The sequence below is a fragment of the Stegodyphus dumicola genome, chromosome 5, assembly GCF_044657685.1.
Source record: "Stegodyphus dumicola isolate Sdum_Otavi_A_Nest chromosome 5, ASM4465768v1".
Lineage (NCBI taxonomy): Eukaryota > Metazoa > Arthropoda > Arachnida > Araneae > Eresidae > Stegodyphus > Stegodyphus dumicola.
In genome coordinates, this window is record NC_140772.1 from 99,083,682 (window position 1) to 99,106,622 (window position 22,941).

Sequence of the window (22,941 nt, forward strand, 5' to 3'; positions counted from 1 at the left end):
CATCAAGGGCTAGTTTAGAGGAGCAAACTTGAAGAGCACGGAAAACATAAGAATAAAATGAAGCTAACTTTTGTTTAGTCGGATGACATGATTTAAAGTGTGGTGGAAGGCAAACCGATGAAGGTTTACGGTAAACTGTAGTACTGAAGTTGGATGTGTTACGTGTGACCAGAATGTCGAGAAACGGAAGAGAATTGCAAGTCTCAAGTTCAAAAGTGAACTGAATAGCAGAATCAATAGAATTCATTGTTGAAAGAACTTTATTTAAATCATCTTTATTACCTTCAAACACTAAACTCTTAAACGAAGGACCATATAATCCGATCCCTAAAGATCCTTCACCTTCGGACTTGTCAAAAATAAAAACTGCGATCAAATCTTCGCAAATAATTTCAGGCAACTTAAAACATTCACTTATCCCATCTGCTGCGAATTGTGCCAGATTATATGCTCTTCCCAAAATTCATAAAAGTGGTATTCCTTTCCGCCCTATTGTATCAAATTTAGGTACTACCTCGTATCCATTAGCTAAATATTTAGTTTCTAGATTTTCAACTCTATTAGACAATAACATTTACACCATAAAAAATTCAATAGAGTTTGTAAAAAAAGTTAAAAACATTTCTCCTAGTAATTTACTCATGGTTTCTTTTGATGTAAAATCATTATTCACCAATGTCCCAGTGGAGGGTGCATTAAGATGTCTAGAAACCAGACTTCGCGAATTTAATTTCTCTTGCATCGAAATTGATGAGCTAATTTCTCTCACTCAACTCTGTTTGAAACAAACACATTTTGTTTTCCAAAATAAATATTACAAGGAAACTGAGGGATTAGCCATGGGAAGCCCCCTCAGTCCCATCCTGGCTGATATCTACATGCATTATTATGAATCAAAATTGTTTGAAACTTTAAACTTCCCGGCATGGTTCCGCTACGTAGACGATACTTTTACTCTGTTTGAAGGTAATAAAGATGATTTAAATAAAGTTCTTTCAACAATGAATTCTATTGATCCCGCTATTCAGTTCACTTTTGAACTTGAGACTTGCAATTCTCTTCCGTTTCTCGACATTCTGGTCACACGTAACACATCCAACTTCAGTACTACGGTTTACCGTAAACCTTCATCGGTTTGCCTTCCACCACACTTTAAATCATGTCATCCGACTAAACAAAAGTTAACTTCATTTTATTCTTATGTTTTCCGTGCTCTTCAAGTTTACTCCTCTAAACTAGCCCTTGATGAAGAACTAAATTATTTAAAAGCAATAGCTATTGACAGGGGCTTTCCACCCAACATTATTAATCAAGCAGTTAAAAAATTCTCATCTCAACACACTAAAAGGCACACTCTTGTTTTAGGAGATTATAAAAATTCTGTTGTTATTCCCTTCTTTCCATCAATTAGCTATAAAGTTGCACATATTTTGCAGAAATTTAACTTTCGGGTTGTTTATTCTCCCATCAATAAAATTCCGAGTTCCATACTCAAGGACCCCATTCCGGATATGCATTCCTGGGGTATTTATAGGATTCCTTGCCAGTGTGGTTTAATTTACATTGGCCAAACTAAGAGAGCCTTAAAATTTCGCGTCAAGGAACATGAGGCACATGTTAGAAAAAAGGAAACACAGAAGTTTCTGTTGCTCAACATTGTTGGTCCGAAAACCACACTTTCAATTTTTCTGCTGCCAAAATTATTCAAAAAACATCTTCCATTGGAGAACTGGATTTTCTATAGGCATTTCATATTCATAAAAATCTTTCTGTTCTAGCTAACGATCCTAATTCCAATCCAAATTTGCCTTTGGCCTTTAAAGAAATTATGTTTTAGTTCTGGTTTCACCAACAGATGGCGCCACTTGCTTATTCTTGTCCAGGCCTTTCTTATCTTATCTAATCATTATTTCCTATCTTGTTCATTTGCGGTTTTGCAGCTGAAGATGGTGGTTCGGTAAAACCATCGAAACTAGTCCTGTGAAAATTTTGTAAATATAACGGTGATTTTTTTTGTTTGACTTCCGAATTAGAATTCAATGGTTGACGAAGAGTTTCGTGAGAAGCATTTTAAAGAAAACTATCAAGTAAATGAAAACGGTTGATTTGTCATCTGACTGCCAATTTTCAGTAAAGCTGAAGAATTAGGTGACTCCAAACCTATGGCTAATTCTTGTCTTTTATTCACAGAAAGAAAATTTCATTCAGATAAACAGCTTGGTACACACTACAAGGAGTTCATGCAAGAATACGAAACTTTAAATCATATGTTTCCAGTTGTCCAGACTGAAGTAAAATAATCAGTCTATTATCTACTGCATCATGCTGTTATAAAACCGAGTAGCTCTACCACTAAACTTCGTGTAGTATTTGATGGATCATGTTAACCTAAAAATTCAGTTTTAAACACTGTTTTAGGGGTATGTCCAATATTACAATGAGATATATTTTCAATATGCTTAATTTTCATATACATAAAATAGCTTTCTCTGCTGACATAGAAAAAATATACCGCCAAATTTTAGTACTTAATGAGGATCCAGATTTGCAAGAAATTGTTTGGAGAGAATTAGTTAATTCAAAAATGCACACCTGTAAATTATGGCACTGCATCTGTCCAACTCTTAGCAACACGCTGTTTGTGGCAGAATACTTTGAATTCAGATCATTCCTGTATATCTTCCGTTCTTAAAAACAATTTGTATGCAGTTTATTGTTCATCTGGATCAAATAATTTAGAGGAAACAGTCTAAACTTTCATAGAGGTTCATTCAGATGATTGTGCCAAAAGTTTATAGCTCTTTTGGAACTCTACAGAAGACATGTTTTTATTGAAAATTTCTATGGATTTCAAGACAAATTATTAAAAGAATGTTCAGTTCCCAATCTTCTATGATCTTTGACCCTCTTGGCTTGCAATCACCATGTACAATCAAGTAGAAAATATTTTATAATCAGTTGTGGCTTTTAAAACTTAACTGCATTGCCCCACTTCCTAAAGAATAGAAAGATAAGTTCCAGCAGCTTCAAAAAGATCTTAAGGTTCTCAGTAATGCTAAAAATTCCAGGTGGCTTCAAACGATGTCTAACCACATTTATCTGCATGATTTTTGTGGCGCAGTATAATGTGTTGTCCAGACTAGAGGCTATCAAATGACTAGTGTGAAAGAAAAAAGCACTTTATAGATATTTATGAACTCTTAGGATTATTATTTTTTTAGTGTTTTATTTTGCAGCTACTATATGACACTTATATGGAACTTTAGATATTATTCTATTACATTTCAGAATTGTTTTGATTACTAATTGTTAATCATTATATGTTACAGTTTTTGAAGATGTCTCAAAGTATATATAGAAGTAATCTGTATACGTGTTTTATTATATACCTCTCAACTTCAGTATTGATTGATTTGTTGACTTTAGTAGATAAGTAACTCTTTTGTTTGACATCATCATGTTTTGTCATATTTCAATAGGCTTCACCCTACTTCACTCTTGGATGCGGGTGTGATGTATGGGCGACGGCAATCAACAGAATACATACAGGGCGCTAACTCTCAATCTGAGAGGGGCCAAAAGTTCAGATTTCAGGAGGGAGACACACAGAGAGGTCAGGATAGGGAAGGGTAATGGGAGTTTTTAATGAAACAACATCAACCTCTGTATTAATTAATGTACATATTTTTGTTACTAGTACTGTGTAATTAAGATAATCTGTGTAGTTTTGTGTCACTAATAACCATTTAAATACAAAAAGCATTGTTTCTGTATGAGGCACATGAAGACGGAGTGACATTACAGTGGGACTTGAAGCTATTCTAGTCAAAAAGGGATTTGCAATCTATGGATCTTATCTGATAGCTGTAATTCAGTATAACAACTTAGCAACTGGATCTTAGTGAGTAATAAAGCCAGTGTTCCATCCTATAGAAGTTTGTAATAAATGAGCCTTTTTCTAAATGTAACTTGTGGCTAATCCTTAATAAGACTATAAGCGTCTAATTGCTATTTCTTTAAAAGTATTACAGAGACTAAAGAAGGGTAAAAAGGACCCTTAATTTTAAAACTAATAATATGAACAGAAGATACACCTTCCACGTACAAATCACTCAGCATTTATGGTGAGAACTCCAAATATGTATTCAATGTAAATCTAAATAGATAATAGTCAAAGGCTATGCAGAGTACTTTAAAGTGAAAGTGGCTCTTAAACTTAAAAAGAAAGAAAGAAAGAAAAAAAAAAAAAAAAAAAAAAAAAAAAAAAAAAAAAAACCTCAGTCCTGTATTTTCTAACATTTACATGCACTATTGTTATGACGCAAATTTTAATTATATTAATATCTGTTTTATGTTATCATCATTCTAGTATTTTTATTTGTACTCATGTGTATTCTAATCTGGCAAAAGATATTTCTTAAGTTGTTAAAGCTTTATTTAGCTCATTATTCTTGAAACGGTAGTGTAACAAAGACAAGAAATGGTTGCATGAGCCATTTGGTTTATGGCTTTTTACTAACAATGGAAGCAGCTAGCGTGTTGTCGTTTTCTTCACTGCTGGCCTTTTTATTAATGGCGTTGAAAAGAAAATCATCTTGCTTTCGCTTTGTTGTAGTTGCAATTTTGTTTACTTCAAGACAGTGGGGGTTGTTGTAAGCTTAGGTAATTGGATTCTCGTAAAGCTTAGTTTCCACTTGTTAGTTGGGGGGTCCACTTTACTTTCCCAAATTCTGAGTACAGATGTTTGGCTCCATTGTCAGATTTTTCTTGTTTTTGATTTGTCTTGGGGGTGGAATTTCTCATTAAAGATAAAAAGTAAAATTCTGGAATTGGTAAGATTTAATTTGAAGACTTTTTCTAAACCTATGATATTTTCGGGGGGGGGGGGCGAAGATGAGAGTTTACCTCAGTGTTTGCACCTTGTTAGAAGTAACATTCAGAGTCTAATTTTCGAGCTAAAAGGAAAAGAAGAAAAGACTGGGGGCTTGACCCCTTGCGGGTCTTGCTCTCGCGTGTCGGAGCGGAGTTTAAGATTGAGAGCGGAGCGGAGTTTAAGGAGTTTAAGAGTTAAGTGAATCTGGACCAGACGAGATGTAAAAAAATAAAGGAAAGATTGGCGGGGCTTCCCATTTGCAAGGCGAGTGCCGGCTGTTGATTCAGGATTTGGAGCTGAAGTGATGTAAAGTTTTGTTAAGGTTCAAAGGGCATTTGCCCTGTGGCAGCGCTTGTCCTTTCGCGGGGGCTTACGCCTGCGGGTTGGTGCGACATTTCTCTCCGTTTTGCTTCTGATGAGAATTTTAGAAAAAAAGGAGAAAATGCTTTATGCTATTCTGCGGGAAAATCTACTGGTATCATCTTTTGTCGAGTTTCAGCTAATAATCCGGCTAAAGAAGTGTGATGCGGGAAAATCTACTAGAGTCGTCTTTCATTGAGTTTCAGCTAATAATCCGGCTAAAGTAGTGTGATGCGGGAAATTCTACTTGACTTAACAATAAGGGACTTATTTTAGAAGTTATCGTAAATTCTGGTCCAAGTGACGAAAGTTTTGCCTGACTACAAACTCTAATAATCTGGCTAAAGAAGTGTGATGTGAAAATTCCACTGGTGTCGTCTTTCGTTGAGTTCTAGCTAGTAATCCGGCTAAAGAAGTGTGATGCGGAAAATTTCACTAGGTGTCGTCTTTCGTCGAGTTCCAGCTAGTAATCCAGCTAAAGCAGTGTGATGCGGGAAATTGTACTTGACTCAGCAATAAGGGACTTAATTTAGAAGTTATCGTAAATTCTGGTCCGAGTGACAAAGGTTTTTTTCTGACTACAAACTCTAATATTTCGGCTAATGAAGTGTGATGCGGAAAATTCCACTGGTGTCATCTTTCATCAAGTTCCAGCTAGTAATCCAGCTACAGGAGTGTGAAGCAGGAAATTCTACTTAACTCAGCAATAAGAGACTTATTCTAGAAGTTATCATAAATTCTGGTCCGAGTGACGAAGGCTTTTTTCTGACTACTAACTGTGAGTTCCTTATTTTTTTAATATTATTTGCGGGAATCATAGATTATTTGGCTTGAAAAGTTAACTAATCTTGCATGGAGAAATTAATTTAATAATGGGAAAATTGCTTTGTACCTAAAAGAGAATTTGAAACTGTTGCCTTTAAACTATGTAATTTTGAAAATTGTAGAATTCTTGATTAGTTTAGGCGAGGTCCACTTTAAATATATAATTTAATGATAGCGGATAATTATGAGAATCTTTTATTATGTTAATTTGGAAATTTGATCTTGATAAATGAACCTTTAAATTGATATATAATGGTGCAATATTAATAACTGTTGTATGTAAGGGTAGTCGGGCCAGCTATCTGAAATTAGATAGTCGAAAAATTAATAAATGTGTTTTATTATATTTTATGTTTCATTTGTTTAATTTTGTGTGTAATTTACTGTGGTCTGTCATGTCACTCCATTTGTTTGAGCCAGTAGGCTTTTAAGAAACATGAAGTTTTATTGAATTTGTTGTTACTGATTTTCCTTTTGCACAGGTTACTCACAACGCGAACCTAAAATTTAATTTGTACTACCTCTATACGATTGTTCTTATGATATACGATTGATCCTATGATATATTATGAATTTCATTTATTTTGATTTTTTTTTTTTTTTTTTTTTTTTTTTAAAGTTAGTTTGTCCGGCACCTGAGTCCAAGTTAAAAGTCATAAAAATTTTAAACCCCTAATTTTTAGCGATTTAACACTATTTTTGAGGCTAAATCATTTGCAAAACTATCTTTTCATCTCCGGATTCGCTACACAGACAACATTTTCATGCTTTTTGATGGTAATAAAGTAGATTTATCAGATTTTTTTCTATTATATATTTAACTGATCCAACCATCCAGTTCACTTTTGAATCTGAATCTGAAAATACCCTTCCCTTCCTTGATATTCTTTTAATTCGCAGTGAATCTGATTTCAGCCACTGTTTACTATACACCTTTTTCTGTTTGTTTAGCCTAGGCAAAAATTGTCTTCTTTTTACTTTTAAGTATTTCACACTGTCCAAATTTGTTTCTCAGAGCCCTTGCTTGCTAATGAATTCAATTACTTGAAATCAGCTGCCACTGACTGAGGATTTTCTCCCATGGTCACTGATAAAAAAGCCTTTAAAAATTTTTAAGCTTACCACCAAACAAGACACTCTTCTATTAAAAATAACATTAATAACCTTGTCGTGCTTTCATTTCATTCTTCTGTCAGTTATAAAATTGCACTGATTCTCCAGAAGTTCAATTTTTAAGTCATTTTCTCACCTATCAATAAAATCCATAGTTCGATTCTTAAAGAATTTCATTTCTAACTTTAATTCTTGGGGAATTCATAGCATATTGCATTAGTGTGGTTTGAGATATATTGAGCAAACTAAAAGAGCATTAAAGCTTCATGTCAAGATGATATCAAGTAAAGATTCTCACCATAAAATAATTGGTTAAACAAATTAAATAACCTCTACCCTGAAAAAGTCACAAGTGATAGGTGTGGAGGGGCTGGAACCCTCCACCCATCACTGGTATCTGGGTAATAGCTGGGAATGGCTCTAAATGGGAGTTCGCAGACTGCACTTCCGCAAGTAGCAAGTGGCCACATCAAGTGCCTGTCTTTCTATGGTGAAAGGAAAGTCTCTGACACCTGCACCAAGTCAGTGCCATGAACATCAGGCTTTAGCCGAAAACATCGTGGATTTTCTAGGAAGGATGTATTTTCTAATCCCCTTCTTGTTCTCAACTTTCTTAGCTTCAATGGACTTTTGGATCTTGTTGATTGACTTCATGAGACTTCTTCATGAGAAAGTAAATGTATTAAAATGCCTTTATAATATACTTTGAACTTTTCTTTTTAAATAGTAGATGGCAGCATATTACAAGGCGACCCATAATTTTCAACTATGTTATTAAAATCCACTTATTTTCAAGTAAATTTCTCTATTTTTTTTTTTTTTTTTTTTTTTTTTTTTTTTTTTTTGAGATAAAAAAATAGTTTGGAAAAAATTTCTGTATAATTTTGATGGCTGCTCTCTATATTATTTGTTCTAATTTTTTTTTTTTTTTTTTTTTTTTTTTACATTTCTCATACAAAAACATGCACAGAATCATTGAATAAAACGGGGTGTTCCATCAGCGTGAACACTGCACCTTTAGCAATCTCGTGCTATTACGTATCAAAACATTTGTCTTAGGAGAAAACATCTGTTGTATATGTTTTCTGTTTTCGTTATTTTGGGGGGAATGAACTAAAACAAAGCAGTACTGAGGGGTGGTGTGGTTTGTGCAATGAGAGTCCTAATATAGGCATCTTGAAATTTTGAGTAATTTTCAATCGGGAATTTTATCAGTAGCTAGAGTCATCTTTACTTAATTCTGCACGAAATTCGCTATCACTTTTTAGTCTTATTCCCATTTATTTTCAATAATCATGTAGATTTTTTTTTTTTTTTTTTTTGGTGTGTGTGTATGTATATCTTATAACTTATTTTTTCTTTATTGTTAATATTAATTGTAGTTAATTTTTTATTGTTAATTTTCCATAAATGGCGCAGAGAGGTTTAATCTTTCCGAAGCACTAAAAGTGCTTCATGAATTACCCTCAGATACTGAAACACAGCATGAGGATAGCACCAATACTGAAATATACACTCCTGAACCACTTGTGCATTGGTTTCATATAATATTTTACTCAATTTCCTGCACAGTTGGCAAGTTGACAACAAGAACTTGTCCCTCCTCAGTACAGCAGCACCATAGTGAAACTGGTTTTTTATGTCTGTGAAACCTTTCCTTCTTTACATAGAGGTTCTTTGAATTCATGGCTTGTTTACTTTGTATTCCGGTGGTTATGGGGAATACCTGAATTTCATTATTACTTTTTCCTTTATCTTGCTGTACTTCAACTTGAACAAAACATTTCATTATTAAAAGTTAAAGTGTCCAATTCATAGGATGCAATAAATTTAATTTCAATAAAGTTCTAAAAGTTGATGCTCAAATGAAAGTTTTTTTAAAAAATCTGATGGTGAAATTTCCAGTATAATTTGTATAGATGATAATTTTTACTACTAAAATACAATATATTTCCTCAAGGAAAAAATACCTATTGATGGGAAAATTATAAAACAGAAAGCAATTAGAACATACAGCCAACTTCAGGAATTGGAACCATCAAAAAATCTTCAGACAACGAAGAAATTGGAATTTAATGTGAAGGATGGCTGCCTGATTTTTTAAAAAAAGACACGCATTTCACAGTGTAAAAATTAAAGTAGTTGCATCAGCAGACAAAAATGCTGCAAAAAGCTTTCCGGATAAACAGCAAAAATAACTGAACAGGGCAGTTTATACTCCTGGTTAAATATTTAATGATCACGAAATGGGATTATTCAGGGAAAAAAGGCTGAAAGAACATATACATAGCAAATCTGAAAAATCACCTGGTGGTTTAAAAGCACCCAATGATCAGGTGATGATCTTGTTTTGTAGTAACGAAGTAAAATGTTAAAGGCCTCTGTTATTAAACAAATCCCTCATGTCATGAGCTTTAAGAGGTAAGAACATTTAAGAGCTTCCGATTCATTTGGTGGTGAATAAAAAGGCATGGATGGCGGCTGATTTGTTCACAAACTGGTTAACAACTGTTTTGTTCCTGAGGTCAGAAATATATGGAACGAAAAGGTTTGGATTCAAACTACTTCTGCTCATTGATAATATGCCCAGCCATCCAGTGCTGGATCATCCAAATATTCAAATGCTGTTTTCACTGCCTAATACCACCTCACTCAGCCACTTGACCAGGGTATTATAGAAAATGTGCTAGATAAAGCAAACATTTAAATATATTTTATACTCAGTGGAAAAAAGAAATTTGACTGTTGTGGAAGCATGGAGGAAGTTTAGGATTATGGATTATATTACACGTACTTCTTTTGCCATCATACAATTGTGCGAATCGAATTTAAATGCTTGTTGGAAAAAAATCTTGCCAGCATGCATCCTGAAGTGGAAGTTTCATAGTACAAAAATCAGATGTGTATTCTGAAATTATAACTCTATCAAATGCAACTGGTGGCAAAGATTTTAACAACATGCAAATGGCTGACATTGAAGAATTGATGCCAGAAAACCTTTTGGACGAGAACAATTTAATTGAATTTATAAAAGTTTATGACAATAATGACATCGATAATAATCAATTTGAAAGTGAAGTTCAGGGATTATTAGCTGATTTAATTCGTGAGGGATTGAAATTTGCTACAAGTATGAAATGACATTTTCTTACTTATGATGCTGACATGGAGCGTACATTAAAATTTCAACATAATCTTAGGTTTTTGTATAGCTTGATATCCAGAATTATATAACTAACTTGAGGGAAAAAAAGTAGTTAATAATAACAGACTTTGTAAACAATAATAACAAGAACAACAACCCCCCCAAAAGGCCATTAATAACAAATGAATTTTTTCATTTTTATCAAACCCAACAGGTGTGCTAGACATATCTACTGATGAGATTATCTTTGATTTAAGTTCATAATAAACATGCACGTTTGTTATCAAGTAGTGATGAATAGTTGTGAAATCGATTTTTATTTCTAATTTCAATTTAAATTTTTATACATACTTATGGGCTGAATTCCCACTGTTCACTAATTTTAATGTTTTTTGCCATAAAAATAAACTGTTTTTGTTTTATAAATATGTCATATGGATATTTTCCCCCCACTTTTTTTTTCGGGGGGGGGGAGGAAGTATTTAGAGTTTTTTCCATCTTACACGATCTTTTAAAGTTGTGGAACACATCCCCAAATTTACCATATAAAGCATGTATTTTTTTTACATGATTTTTTTTTTGCACGTTTTCTAAAGAACTTATCTGCCATGATAAAAAAAAGGGGGGGGGGAGAGTTCATCGTATAAATATATATAAAACTGCACAAAAAAGCTGCAGATATAAAATATAAAAGTATACATGGTATTTTTGTAGCAAATGATATGCTTGTGATGAATTTCGAGATCGAGCACAGCACATTGATTTGTATATTAATTAAATTATTAGACAGCATTCATATCACTAGTCTCAATAATAGTCAGTCTACACTGCAATAAAAAGCAATAATATCACATCTCTTAATTAAAGCAGCCATATTTCATATTGTCAAAGATCACCCTTTTTAGTAAAAGTAATCCAAACATCAGCAACAGTAGTTGGCCATAATTATTTACAACTACTGTTTCTGATGTTTGGATTACATTATGATAACCAACAGCAGATACAGAATAGGTATTCTTTTTGTAATAAATATAGTAGTGTAACCTATTGCAAAAATACATGATATATCACATGAAATATCATTTACAATTAACAATATATAAAATTATGGTTATAGTGAGAAAAAGGAGATACCTGTTTTCTAACTAAAGATATGCCTTCTGCTTCTAAAGCAGATTCAACAGCTTTTAATAAATCTTCTTCTCGGGAAAATTTTCCACTATTTTCTAATAACTGATATTTTTCTACATATCTAAAGGAAAAAAAAAAAAAAAAAAAAAAAAAAAAAAAGCCAATGATTGTTTTCATAAAAATTTATTAAAATCAGATAACTTCACTGCATGTATATAACTGTTTAATAAACTATTTATGATAAGGCATGCATTCAGCCCATTCTGTAGGATTTGTACCCAGCTTAAACTACCACAAAGCAAAGTTATCCACACAGCCATAAGTGAGCCATTTTTAACAGATACTTTTCAAATATGCAATTATTTATTTAAAAAAATTATTACTAATTTTGTCTAAATGAAATAATGCAATTAATGTGAAATAAATGTAATTAATAATTTTACCCAGAATAACAAACAATGGTGAGACACAAGACTCTCCTTTCAATATACAGAGATTAATCATGCATTAAACAATGATGCTCAAATTCTTGAGATTTACAACTGCATTTAGTTAAGTGTTGTATTTACTTTTTATTTCATCAAGCAAAAGAACTTATATATCAAATCCTGAAGAACAACAAAAATAAATAAATACATTTTTCATTTACTTATTTAACAAGCTAGATCCATATTTATGGCATTTCAAAATAGAAGTAAAATGATACCTACCTTTGTGCAAGAGATTTAGCATCTGGAGTTAGTAAGTTGTACGTGCCTATAAAACCATACAGCTCGAAGAATTTTCTGAAAAACAACATTTTTTTTTAATTACATGAAATAAAAAAAAAAGGAAAAAAGCATATTTGAAAGCAATTGTAGATACAATGTTGTAAAAACTACAACATTTGAGAATACTCATGTAAATTATTGAATATTCAGAATTAACCAAACTTATTTCTATTATTACAAATTTTAAATCTAATTTCATTAGAATTTTTCTTATTAAAAATTTATTAATAATACTGTAAGATAGAGAATAGCGCTTGATTTCTTGAATTATTAACCTGATGGTAAGGAAAATTTGATATTTGTTAAAATTGCAAAGAGGTTATACTTAACAGAGCTAATAAAGAAGAAGAATAAAATATAATATACTACTACCTGTACCATGAAAAATACAGCAGCTCTCCCCCCAAAAAGTGCACAAATTTAATAAATTTCATTATAAAATACACAATAAAAAATACAAAAACATGGAAAAATTCACACACAGAATCCAGAACCTGGATATCAAAAGCTACTATTCAGATTGTCTTCTCCCTTAACAATGGCAATAAAATAGGTAACTATAGGACTCTTATAGATAAGTCTAAAGGATCAGGATTTCCAGAATTTTCTCATAACTTCTATCTTACTAATCACAGAAATTGAAGACTGAAGATTTGAATAAGCAAATTAGGTGATATTTCACTAAATATTGTTATATCTAAGCGACTTCATGATGTATTCATAAAAACCTTCAAATGCGACCACAATTTTTTTATATTTTACTACATGTTGCTAATTCTAGCAAATTTCCACAATGTAAATAGATAACAAGGTTTTACTTAATATAAGTTACCAATAGTTGTATACAAAGAACCTCAAATTAAAATTTAAAAAATACATTAAATATATAGTGAATTTACTGTCTGGATCATCCGTTAATTTTTTTTCCATCTGAGACAAATATTTAAAGACAGGATTAGATTATCGCATTTCTTCATTGTTATTCCACATATATTTCATTCAACTGAAAATGAAGGAAATGGGAAAATTGTGAATAACCGATAGTTTGAAATACTAAAAAATTTCCAAAAATCATGCCTAAAAACGTTTGAGATTCTATAAAAATACTCATATACATATATATAAATCACATAACATTTCATACAACAAAGATATAAATTTTTATATATATAAATGGTGAAAATTATTAAAACACATAAAAGACTGAAGTAAAAAAAAAGTTTTGATTTTTAAGAGTATATTTGTATTATGAAATTCTCTCTGCTGACAGTGATACAGAATCACATTTTGGACCCTCCTCACGTAAAAAAATTCTTCATACCACCAGAATATATATTTAAAAGTAGTAAGAAAAGATAAAAAAAAATGTTTCCTTTTGTCTTTTTATTCCCCCCCCCCTCAACATGGGAAAAATGGGAAAATGTTTGAAAGTATTAACATACATATTGTTAAAAAAATATAACATTAAACACTGACCTGAGAGCTTACTGTCTGAGACAAGGAATAGTTTTATGGAAGGTGTTCAGTTTTGCTTTATTCCAAATAGACACAGCATTTCAGAAATAAACTACATTTTTCATTATGAATATTTTTAAATACTCACAAAAAGACTTCATTTACTATAGAATTTTTAAATAATCCAAAAACACCATGGGAATTCATCAAATTATCACTGCACATCTGGGGATTCTACAAATTGATATCTCTAAGGCATGATTCAGGGATAACTGTTGACACTGACTTCTTGAGAAAGGAAAATGAAAATAATTTGGTGCTATTTACATATATTATTTTATTCATTTATTTTTTGCTAATATACTGAATAGTTCAAGCCAAGTTAAAACAAATTAACTCAGGTAGAAAATTAACATTAACTCTGAATTCATTTTTTTTGTAGTAAAACTTCAGTTTAAAAATTTTGAATTATTGAAGTTATATTCTAACTGAGATAAGTGAATGTAACATTATCAGTTTATACTTTTCAATTAAAATTACATAACAAATCAGACCATCTGATTTTACTCATTAACAGATTTCCTGTTCTATTCCCAGTAAGTTGCATATACAATTCTTGATTTTTTTTCATGTAAAGCATACATACAATCCAATTTTTTTAGAAAATACTGCACAAGAGCATTTTCTCTCAAACAGCTTTTAAGTACCCTGCCTTAATCAATCCACTAACCAATAATAATTAATAGGAACATGAACACAAGTCAAATATGTAAAAATCAAGAGAGAAGAGAAACACATCAAAATAAAACATAAAATTAAACAAAGCAACAAACTTCTGCTACGTGTAGATTTTTAACCAAGATTCTAATCAACTTCAAGCGCGAACGGATGAGGGTACCTCATCATAAGCAAAGAAGTCAAAAGAAGGGAGGAGCTAAAGCTGCAAAAGCAAAGGAATAAAGCAAACGAGAGGGAAGCACTATCAGAAATAGAAAAGAAACATGAAAACATTTAACAGAATTTTAAAAGCATTAGGAAGAAATGAATTGAAATTAAATCATTAATTATACACATTATATCCTCTGTAAATGAGAAAAGCTTCAAGAAAATCAAATTCATCAACTGAAGAAGCTTTTTTAATTTTTTTAGACCCAAAGTCAAAATTTATGAATTAGCTATTAAAGATTTGTCTGGTTCTTTCCGCCCTTTTTTTTTTTTTTTTTGGACATAAGATTTGTGTTCTTTGATACAACATTTTAAAGCTCTTTTAGTCTGGCCAATATATAACAAACCACACAAGTTATGTTATGAATTCCCTGAAAATTAAAGTCAGAAATGGAATCTTTAAGAATCAAACCATCGATTTTACTATTAGGTGAGAAAAATGGCTTGAAAATTGACTTGGGTCCTCCCTACTTTTAATTTCTTTGCTCCTCATGATGAGGGCCCTGTACCAGTACCAGCTAGTCTTCAAAATCAATACAGTCTTGGTTAAAATCTACGGCAAACACAAGGCTATACAAAAACAAATAACTTTAATGGGCAAAATGTAATGATTTTATTATCTATTACAATATAAAAATACTGTGAGTAATAGCCCAAAACTTAAGGGGAAAATATTAGGAAAAATAGAGAATTTTTAGAGATTAATTTGCATGCATAATTCAAAAATTAAAATAATTAAATAAATAAGCTGAATGACCACAAAATTTGTTGTCTTATTTTTATACTATTATTCTGTGCTGTTTGTTGTATACAAAATAGCTAAATTATACTCAATTTCTCATCTTTTGCTGGTCAGCATCATATTAAAAGCATGCTGATAAAGCTGTTTGTGTAAAATTTTAACAATAATTCTTTTAGAGTTTGCAATTATCTTGAAGTATGATGAAGTGATTTTTGAAGGCTGTACTGAAATGTTGTCACACAGCATTAACTCTACACTCACATGAGGCTTACCTGTTCTATATATTGTATTTTGCAGTAATTGACAAAACAGGCAATCTTCTTATTAGAACATAAATTTTATTTCTAGTTCCCAGAGATAGATAATTTGAAGAAATTCTTTAGTGGCAAAACTTTCATACTACTACTGGCTGGTAAAAACTTCAGAATTCTAATTTTAAAACAATTTCTCACTTTGCTGAGCAATGGTTACATAATACAAATATGACATTGCCACTTCAACAATAAATATAGTTATTTATTAAATAAGAAGATATTACAATATCATCAACATTGTTATCTCCTAAGTTTAAACCACTGACATTTCAACTTCATGTTAACATTGCAAGAGGCACTTAAAGAAAATAATATACTGGAGATCTACAGTTGTGTTTTAATGGACCTGACCAATTTTTCTTTAGGTAGTACATTTTATGTATCTGCATTTCCCTATTCTATGAATTCATGAGAAGTACTGCTTTTTTTCAATTATAAAATATAATGTTTTTTATTATCTTATTTTAAGAGAATGTTAAATATATTCAAAATACATATACTGATCTTTACTTATAATGCATTATTTGTATATTTTTACTGTGTGCTGTTTGTTGTACATAAATGGCTAAATGTTACTCGGTTTCTCACCATTTGTTGGACCACAGATTTACAGTCATCTTATAAAAGTCTATTTAAATGTTCAAAAGAGGCACTTACATAGTTTTCCTCTTCTCTCTTCCATCTGTATAAAGGGACTATGGAGATAAATTATGCTTCAAAAATAACAATTTATAGGGAAAAAAATGAAAACTCTCAATTTTCAATTTTGTTATAAAATACTGCAAAATCCTTATTTTTTAATTCATTATTTTTATTATTACAGTGCATTTCCAAAATATACTTCTACCCTTATCAAACTTTTGAAGAATATTTAATAATTTTATTTCCTTAGTTTAAATCAGAGAAAAATGCTTCCATGCGCTTTAATAAACACTAATTCTATAAAAACTGACTTTCAATAAAATGTTTTTTTAAGTAAAGCCAGAAAACTCAGGTCCTGCAGGCAGGGACCTATAAATGATACATGTCAGGATGCACTATCAAGTTTACAACATCCAGACATAAAATTCTTTATCTTGACAACTGTCATATGATGTAAAGACTTTATTTTATTCTAACCAATTATTTAAAATTTTTTTTCCTTTCCCTCTTGATTTCAGTTTCCTGCCGGAATGCAAATTTGTTATGATGTAGATTCTAATCTAAACGTGATTCAGAAGCAGTACTTAAGATGTATTTCAAGAGTTCATGAGTAGTAGTAATGGACTTAGTTCCGAGTTTATGCTGTGTGTTTGAATTTAGCTCTCTAGTCAGTGTTAAGACACCTTTCAGTTTATACTGATATTTCTAGGTTCAGCTTTTCTGTGAAGCCGATACAGCATTTAAGCTAAGGGGCCAGTCGTTAGATATCTTAATTTATTAGTGATTTTTTACATTCTTATTTTCTGTTAAATTTACATTAGCCACAAGTGGTGGTGATTTGTGAGCTGGTGGTAATTTTTTAAAAATTTCTCATCTAAAGTGAAATGATAATTATTACTTAAATCTTAATTGGAGGTGATAGTTGGATGACTACGACAAGAAATTTAATGTAAATATGTACAAAGATCTTGTTTCTTTTCCTTTTAATTATTATTTGTACTATCTTTCTACTATTTTGTCAATTTAAATAGACTGGTAAATTTTGCTTTTACTAAAAAAATGGGGCTTCTAGTTTTAAAGACGTATTGTACCTCAATTATGTGAAAACTTTTTATCTTTTATAACCTGTATTTTTCCTTTTTCCTCAACTTTAAGACAGTTTTGTTTTCATGTTTTAAGATTTTACAGAGGACAGCATCTTTCAGAAAGTTTCTTCTGCCGCCATGTTGGAGTTGACAATCACCCTCCTCGTCAGTAATAATTTTTACAAACTGTACCCACACACACAAAGTTTAACAAGATAGGACATTTTGAACACAAGTTAAAATACTTTGTTCTGCTACTGAACACTTTAAAACTTGTCCCATACTTTTCCCAAGGGGTACAAGTTTTTGCTTCTCCAGAGTAGCCCTGAATTAAACTTTCTTTTACAAGGAACACAGTTTGGAAAACGATGGTCATCTTTAGAATTCAGTAAGTTTACATTTTGTTCAATTTTTGTTTCAAACAGATTTTCAGTTTTTAGCTGTTTAAGGCTCAGATTAGATTTTATAATATTTACAGAAACTCCTCTGAAAAGAATTTTTAGAAATTTGTAGAATACTGAATTTATAGAAAACTCTTCTGAAATGTTTTTCGTTATCTTGGTATTAAAGGTTTATGATCGCATAATCAGGGACCACCCAATTTTATAGTGTTGTTTAAATAATTTGATTTATATATTTGTTTTGCTCTTTAATTTCTAATTGCCTTTGAATGTCGGATTTACATATAATGTTATTTGACCAATTTGTTTTTATGAGTGATCAATTTGCATAATGTAAAGTTTTATTATTTTTTCTTAGTAGTCAATTTGGCACAATGTAATGTTTTATTTTTTCCAAACATCTTGAATGTGTGTTTTAAAATTGAAAATTCTGGATACACTTGATACAGTCAAAAGTATTTAATTCGGACTCGTCGGGACTTCGGTGATTCCGGATTATATATCATCAGTTTAAATCTGGTAAGATGGCATGCAGAAATTATAAAATTAAAAATATGAAACCGTAATTTATGAAATAAAGAGCAATTATGATCTAAAGGGTATCAAAATGTACAACCAAAAAAAAAAAAAAAAAAAAAAAAAAAAAAAAAAAAAAAAAAAAAAGCTTTATATTTATTTGCTTACTTTATTACATATTTCTTTCAGCGTGCGCATGCGTAAAGCATACATTATGCATAGTCGAAATTAGAAAATTGAAACCAGAAAACTATTTGATGTGCATTCGTGATATTTATAATGACGAGGAATTTGATTTAAATCATATCAAAGACGGAGTACATCGAGATGAAATACTACATTTAGTAAGGAATTATAAGCTGAATAAAATAAAAACATCTGCCTTGAAGATAAGGATAGTGTTGACAGATCAACTTCCAGTTCATTGCGCAGCGCGTCGCTTCTTTTGTTTGTCAGAGGAATTTCTGAAAATTTTAAAGTAATTGAAGAAATTGTTGGAATGAGTTCAATGAAGGGGTGAACAACTGGAACTGATATTTTATCCTCAGTTTTAAATTTGTGTTCTGTGCATAATTTTAATATTAACAAATTTTTTAGTATCACTACTGATGGAGCTCCAGCCATGATTGGAATTCAGAATGGCCTAGTGAGTCTACTGAGAAACCATTTGGATGATAGAGGAAAAGATTTGCTTGGGTATCATTGTATCACACACCACGAACACATATGTGCAAAAGAACTAAAATTTGACCATTTAATGAAAGTAGTGCACGATACAATAAATTTTATTCGCTCACATGGTTTAAACCACAGGCAATTTAAGGAAATCCTAGAACACACAGATGCACCACATAGTGATATCGTATATTACTCTGAAATACAATGGTTGAGCCGTGGAGAGGCTTTGAAAAGGTTTGCTGATTTGATTGATGAAATAATACCATTCCTTGAAGAAAATGGTAAGCTAATTAGGATGTTAAAGGAACCATCTTTCAAGTGTGACTTAGCATTTTTATTGATGGGAAAAAAACAATTCACCTGGCCAATGCAGTATCTGCTTTCAAACTAAAACTCCAGCTGTTCTCAAAGCAGCTTAGCTGTCAAAATTTTGTCAATTTTCCTTACCTGAAGAAACTCAAAGAAAATTTTCCTGATAAACAACTGGATTATTCAGATTAAATAAAGAGGCCACTTATTTCTTTTGAAAAGCGATTTGCAGACTTTGAGTTGCATAAGGTTAAATTTAAACTGTTCAGGAATCCATTTTCTGTTATAGTTGAAGATGCTCCAGAAGATGCTCAAATAGAACTTATTTACGATCTTCTGACTTATGCAAATTCAGATTCTGTGATTCAGATATTCTGGACTTTTATAGAACTCTACCTGCCGAAATTTTGTGCTTAAAAAATAATGCATAATGCAAGCAGATTTTGGTAGCACTTCTATATGTGAACGAACATTTTCTCTTATGAATCTAAATAAGTCAAAATTGAGAAATAAACTGACAGATCAACACTTGCAATCTGTCTTAAGAATATCAAAAACTAACTTTCAACCAAATATATAAAAAATTGTTGATAAAATCCAGTCTCAACCATCACACTAATGTATTTAACTATGGCTAACTTATAAAGATTTTTATTAAAATATTTATATACATGCATAAATTATCATGCACAAGCATAAACGGTATTTATTTATTTTTTTTTTTCCAAGCTGAACTGGGTATTTTGGCTCCAGTAGCACATGCAAGGGAAAAGGGAAACCTCATCCCTTTTTGCTTACATACATACGAGGGTAAGTTGAAAAATAAGTTTCCCCTGTCGACTGTGGTCAGAGTTGTGTATGAAAGTCAAAAAATAGAATGAGACATTAAAGATATGACATACCTTTATTTTTCCACATAGGTACCAAGTACATTGAGACATTTGTCATATCGCTTGATAAGCTTCAAAAAGCCCTCCAGGAAAAAATCAGGGCTTTGCATATGGAAGAAGCGTTGAACGGCTTGTTTCACTTCAGTATTGCTTCCAAAGCGCCTTTCCCCGAGATTTTTCTTCAAAGCCGGAAACAGATGGAAGTCGCTTGGTGCGAGATCAGGACTGTATGGCGGATGGTGTAGGCACTCCCAACCAAGAATTGCAATATGTTTTTGCGTTGCCGTCGCCGAATGTGGTCTGGTATTGTCATCCAACAGCAGAACGCCAGATGTGAGAAGGCCAGGCCGCTTTTTCCGAATCGCCTCTTTCAATTTCGACAGGGTGTCATAGTAGCGCGTAGCATTGATGGTTCCAACCTCCAAAAAGTCCAGCAACAAAACTCCTTGGGTGTCCCAGAAAACTGTGAGGAGCACTTTACCTGCAGAAGGAGTTGTCTTGAACTTCTTTCGGACAGGTGATGACGGATGTTTCCACTCCATAGATGCGGCCTTCGATTCTGGTGTGAAATGGTGGACCCACGTTTCATCCCCCGTCACAATCCAAAACAGAAAGTCATTGCCATCTTCATGGTAACGCACAAGATGTTCCAGGCTGACCTCCATGCGTTGTTCCTTGTGTGTTGAGGTCAATTGTCGGGGCACCCATCGTGCTGACACTTTTCTGTATCGAAGAATGTCGTGGATGATGTTTTGAGCTCGCTCATGTGAAATTCCAAGTTCTTCCGCTACTTCATCAATGGTGATACGACAGTTCGCTCTAATCATATCATCCACCTTCCTGACATTTGCATGTGTAGTGGTCGTGCGCGTCCGTCCAGCTCTCGGTATGTCCTCCACTTGCTGACGTCCATCACTGAATGTGCGACACCATCGCCACACCATTTGCTTCGACATCACACCTGGCCCATACACTTCCACGAGGCAGTTATGAATTTCTGTTCCTGATACTCCACATGCCCATTCATAGCAGATAACCGCTCTCACTTCCTCCTTTGACCACAAATTCAAAACGCACCTTCTCTCCATACCTACCGAGGCTCAAATGAGAGGCTGGTCTCCGCTTTGCGCAGGCACTGCAACAGCACCATCTGCTTGATTTGCAGCGACCTCTACCCAATGGTGTATCGGTGACTTGCGCGTTTTCCTGCTGTGTCGCCTTTCGCCCATAGCAGTTCAACGCTTCTTCCATATGCAAAGCGTGAATTTTTCTTGGAAGACTTTTTGAAGCTTATCAAGCGATATGACAAATGTCTCAACGTACTCGCAAGAGAATAATAAAATAAAGGTATGTCATATCTTTAATGTCTCATTCTATTTTTTGACTTTCATACACAACTCTGACCACAGTCGACAGGGAAAACTTATTTTTTAACTTACCCTCGTACATAATGGTCTCCAAATCAATTTAGATTTGATATGGTACATGCCCGAATTGCAAATTAAGTGAATTATTGCACTGAACCCCCCTCACCCGACATATGCTATTGCGGAGGGCCAATAGCATAGCATGTCAATTTTTTCCATACGCTATTGGCCCTCGGCATGGCAATTAAGTCGTTTCTGTTAGTGACCCTTCTGCTAAAGAGGTTATGCATCACTACCGTACAGAAATGCAATAATATTATTGAGGAATTTCCTTGCTTTGATTACAATTTAATTTTAACTTTAGATGCTTTAAGTTTAATTAATATTTATTCATATATTTATTATTTATTTATCTGTTTATTTACATATTTATTAAATATTCATAACAGTATACTCAGACTAGGTACTGAAATTTTTAGGATAAACAAGACAAGAAAACACTAGAATTAAAAAATGGCCTGACAAAGTATTTTATCTGATTTTTGCCAATGTGTTAAATAACAATGTAACAATATTTTAACAACTTTTATTAAATTTCAAAAGCGTAAGTTCTATTTTCTGTTGCACATATTACACAAACTTTGAAATTTTTTAATAATATCTAAAAATATTATATATATACATATAAAGTTTTTTATATATCATATCCATGGAACATAAATTTAATTAATGAGATGAATTATTGAAATAAATTTGAGTCAATACTTTAAGTATAAGTTATTTAGATTTCTATTGCAGTAAAAATATTTTTTAAAGTTGATGAAATATTATTTTAAACCAGAAAATTGAAATCTATTCCAATGATTCATTGCATTAATAAATTTATGTTCCTTGGAGATGATATATTAAAAACTTTTCAAATAATAAATTACTAATTTCTTAATAGCAGCTTTAATGCAAAAATTGCTCATAATTACTTGATTACTTAGAATTATTATTATACAAACATATATAAAGTAAGAAAATTAGAACTAATTTTTCACAAAGACCAAGGATTATTTGAAATTTATAATTATGAACTTCAATTTTTTTGTTTTTGTAAAAGATTAGCTCTAAATTTCTTACTCTATGGCTTTACTGATAATTTTTCAGCAGTTTAATGCGTTAAAATACCAGTCATGTTTATATTTGTTTTTAAAAAATTGTTTTGTAATTATATATATTTATGTACTAAGACTGCGGCTAAATGACACGATATGAATGATTTAGAACTTAGTGGTGATGTAATAGATGCATGGCGAAGAAACTTGGCAAGGCAGACATAGCCGGATTCAAGATAATTTTATTATTGAGGAAAACAATTCTGGATTCACAATATTT

General features: G+C 31.9%; 1 protein-coding gene across 3 annotated transcripts in view; it reads right to left on the reverse strand.

The window, feature by feature from the left end:
• Positions 1 to 22,941, reverse strand: part of mRpS23 (mitochondrial ribosomal protein S23) — a 73,708-nt gene that overhangs the window by 13,690 nt on the left and 37,077 nt on the right. For all 3 annotated transcript variants that reach the window (XM_035376498.2, XM_035376496.2, XM_035376497.2), the window contains 2 exons: positions 12,158 to 12,232; positions 11,451 to 11,568 (listed from right to left, as the gene is read on the reverse strand). In XM_035376498.2, coding sequence (XP_035232389.1) covers positions 11,451 to 11,568; positions 12,158 to 12,232 — 193 coding nt within the window. The remainder of the gene's footprint in view (positions 1 to 11,450; positions 11,569 to 12,157; positions 12,233 to 22,941) is intronic.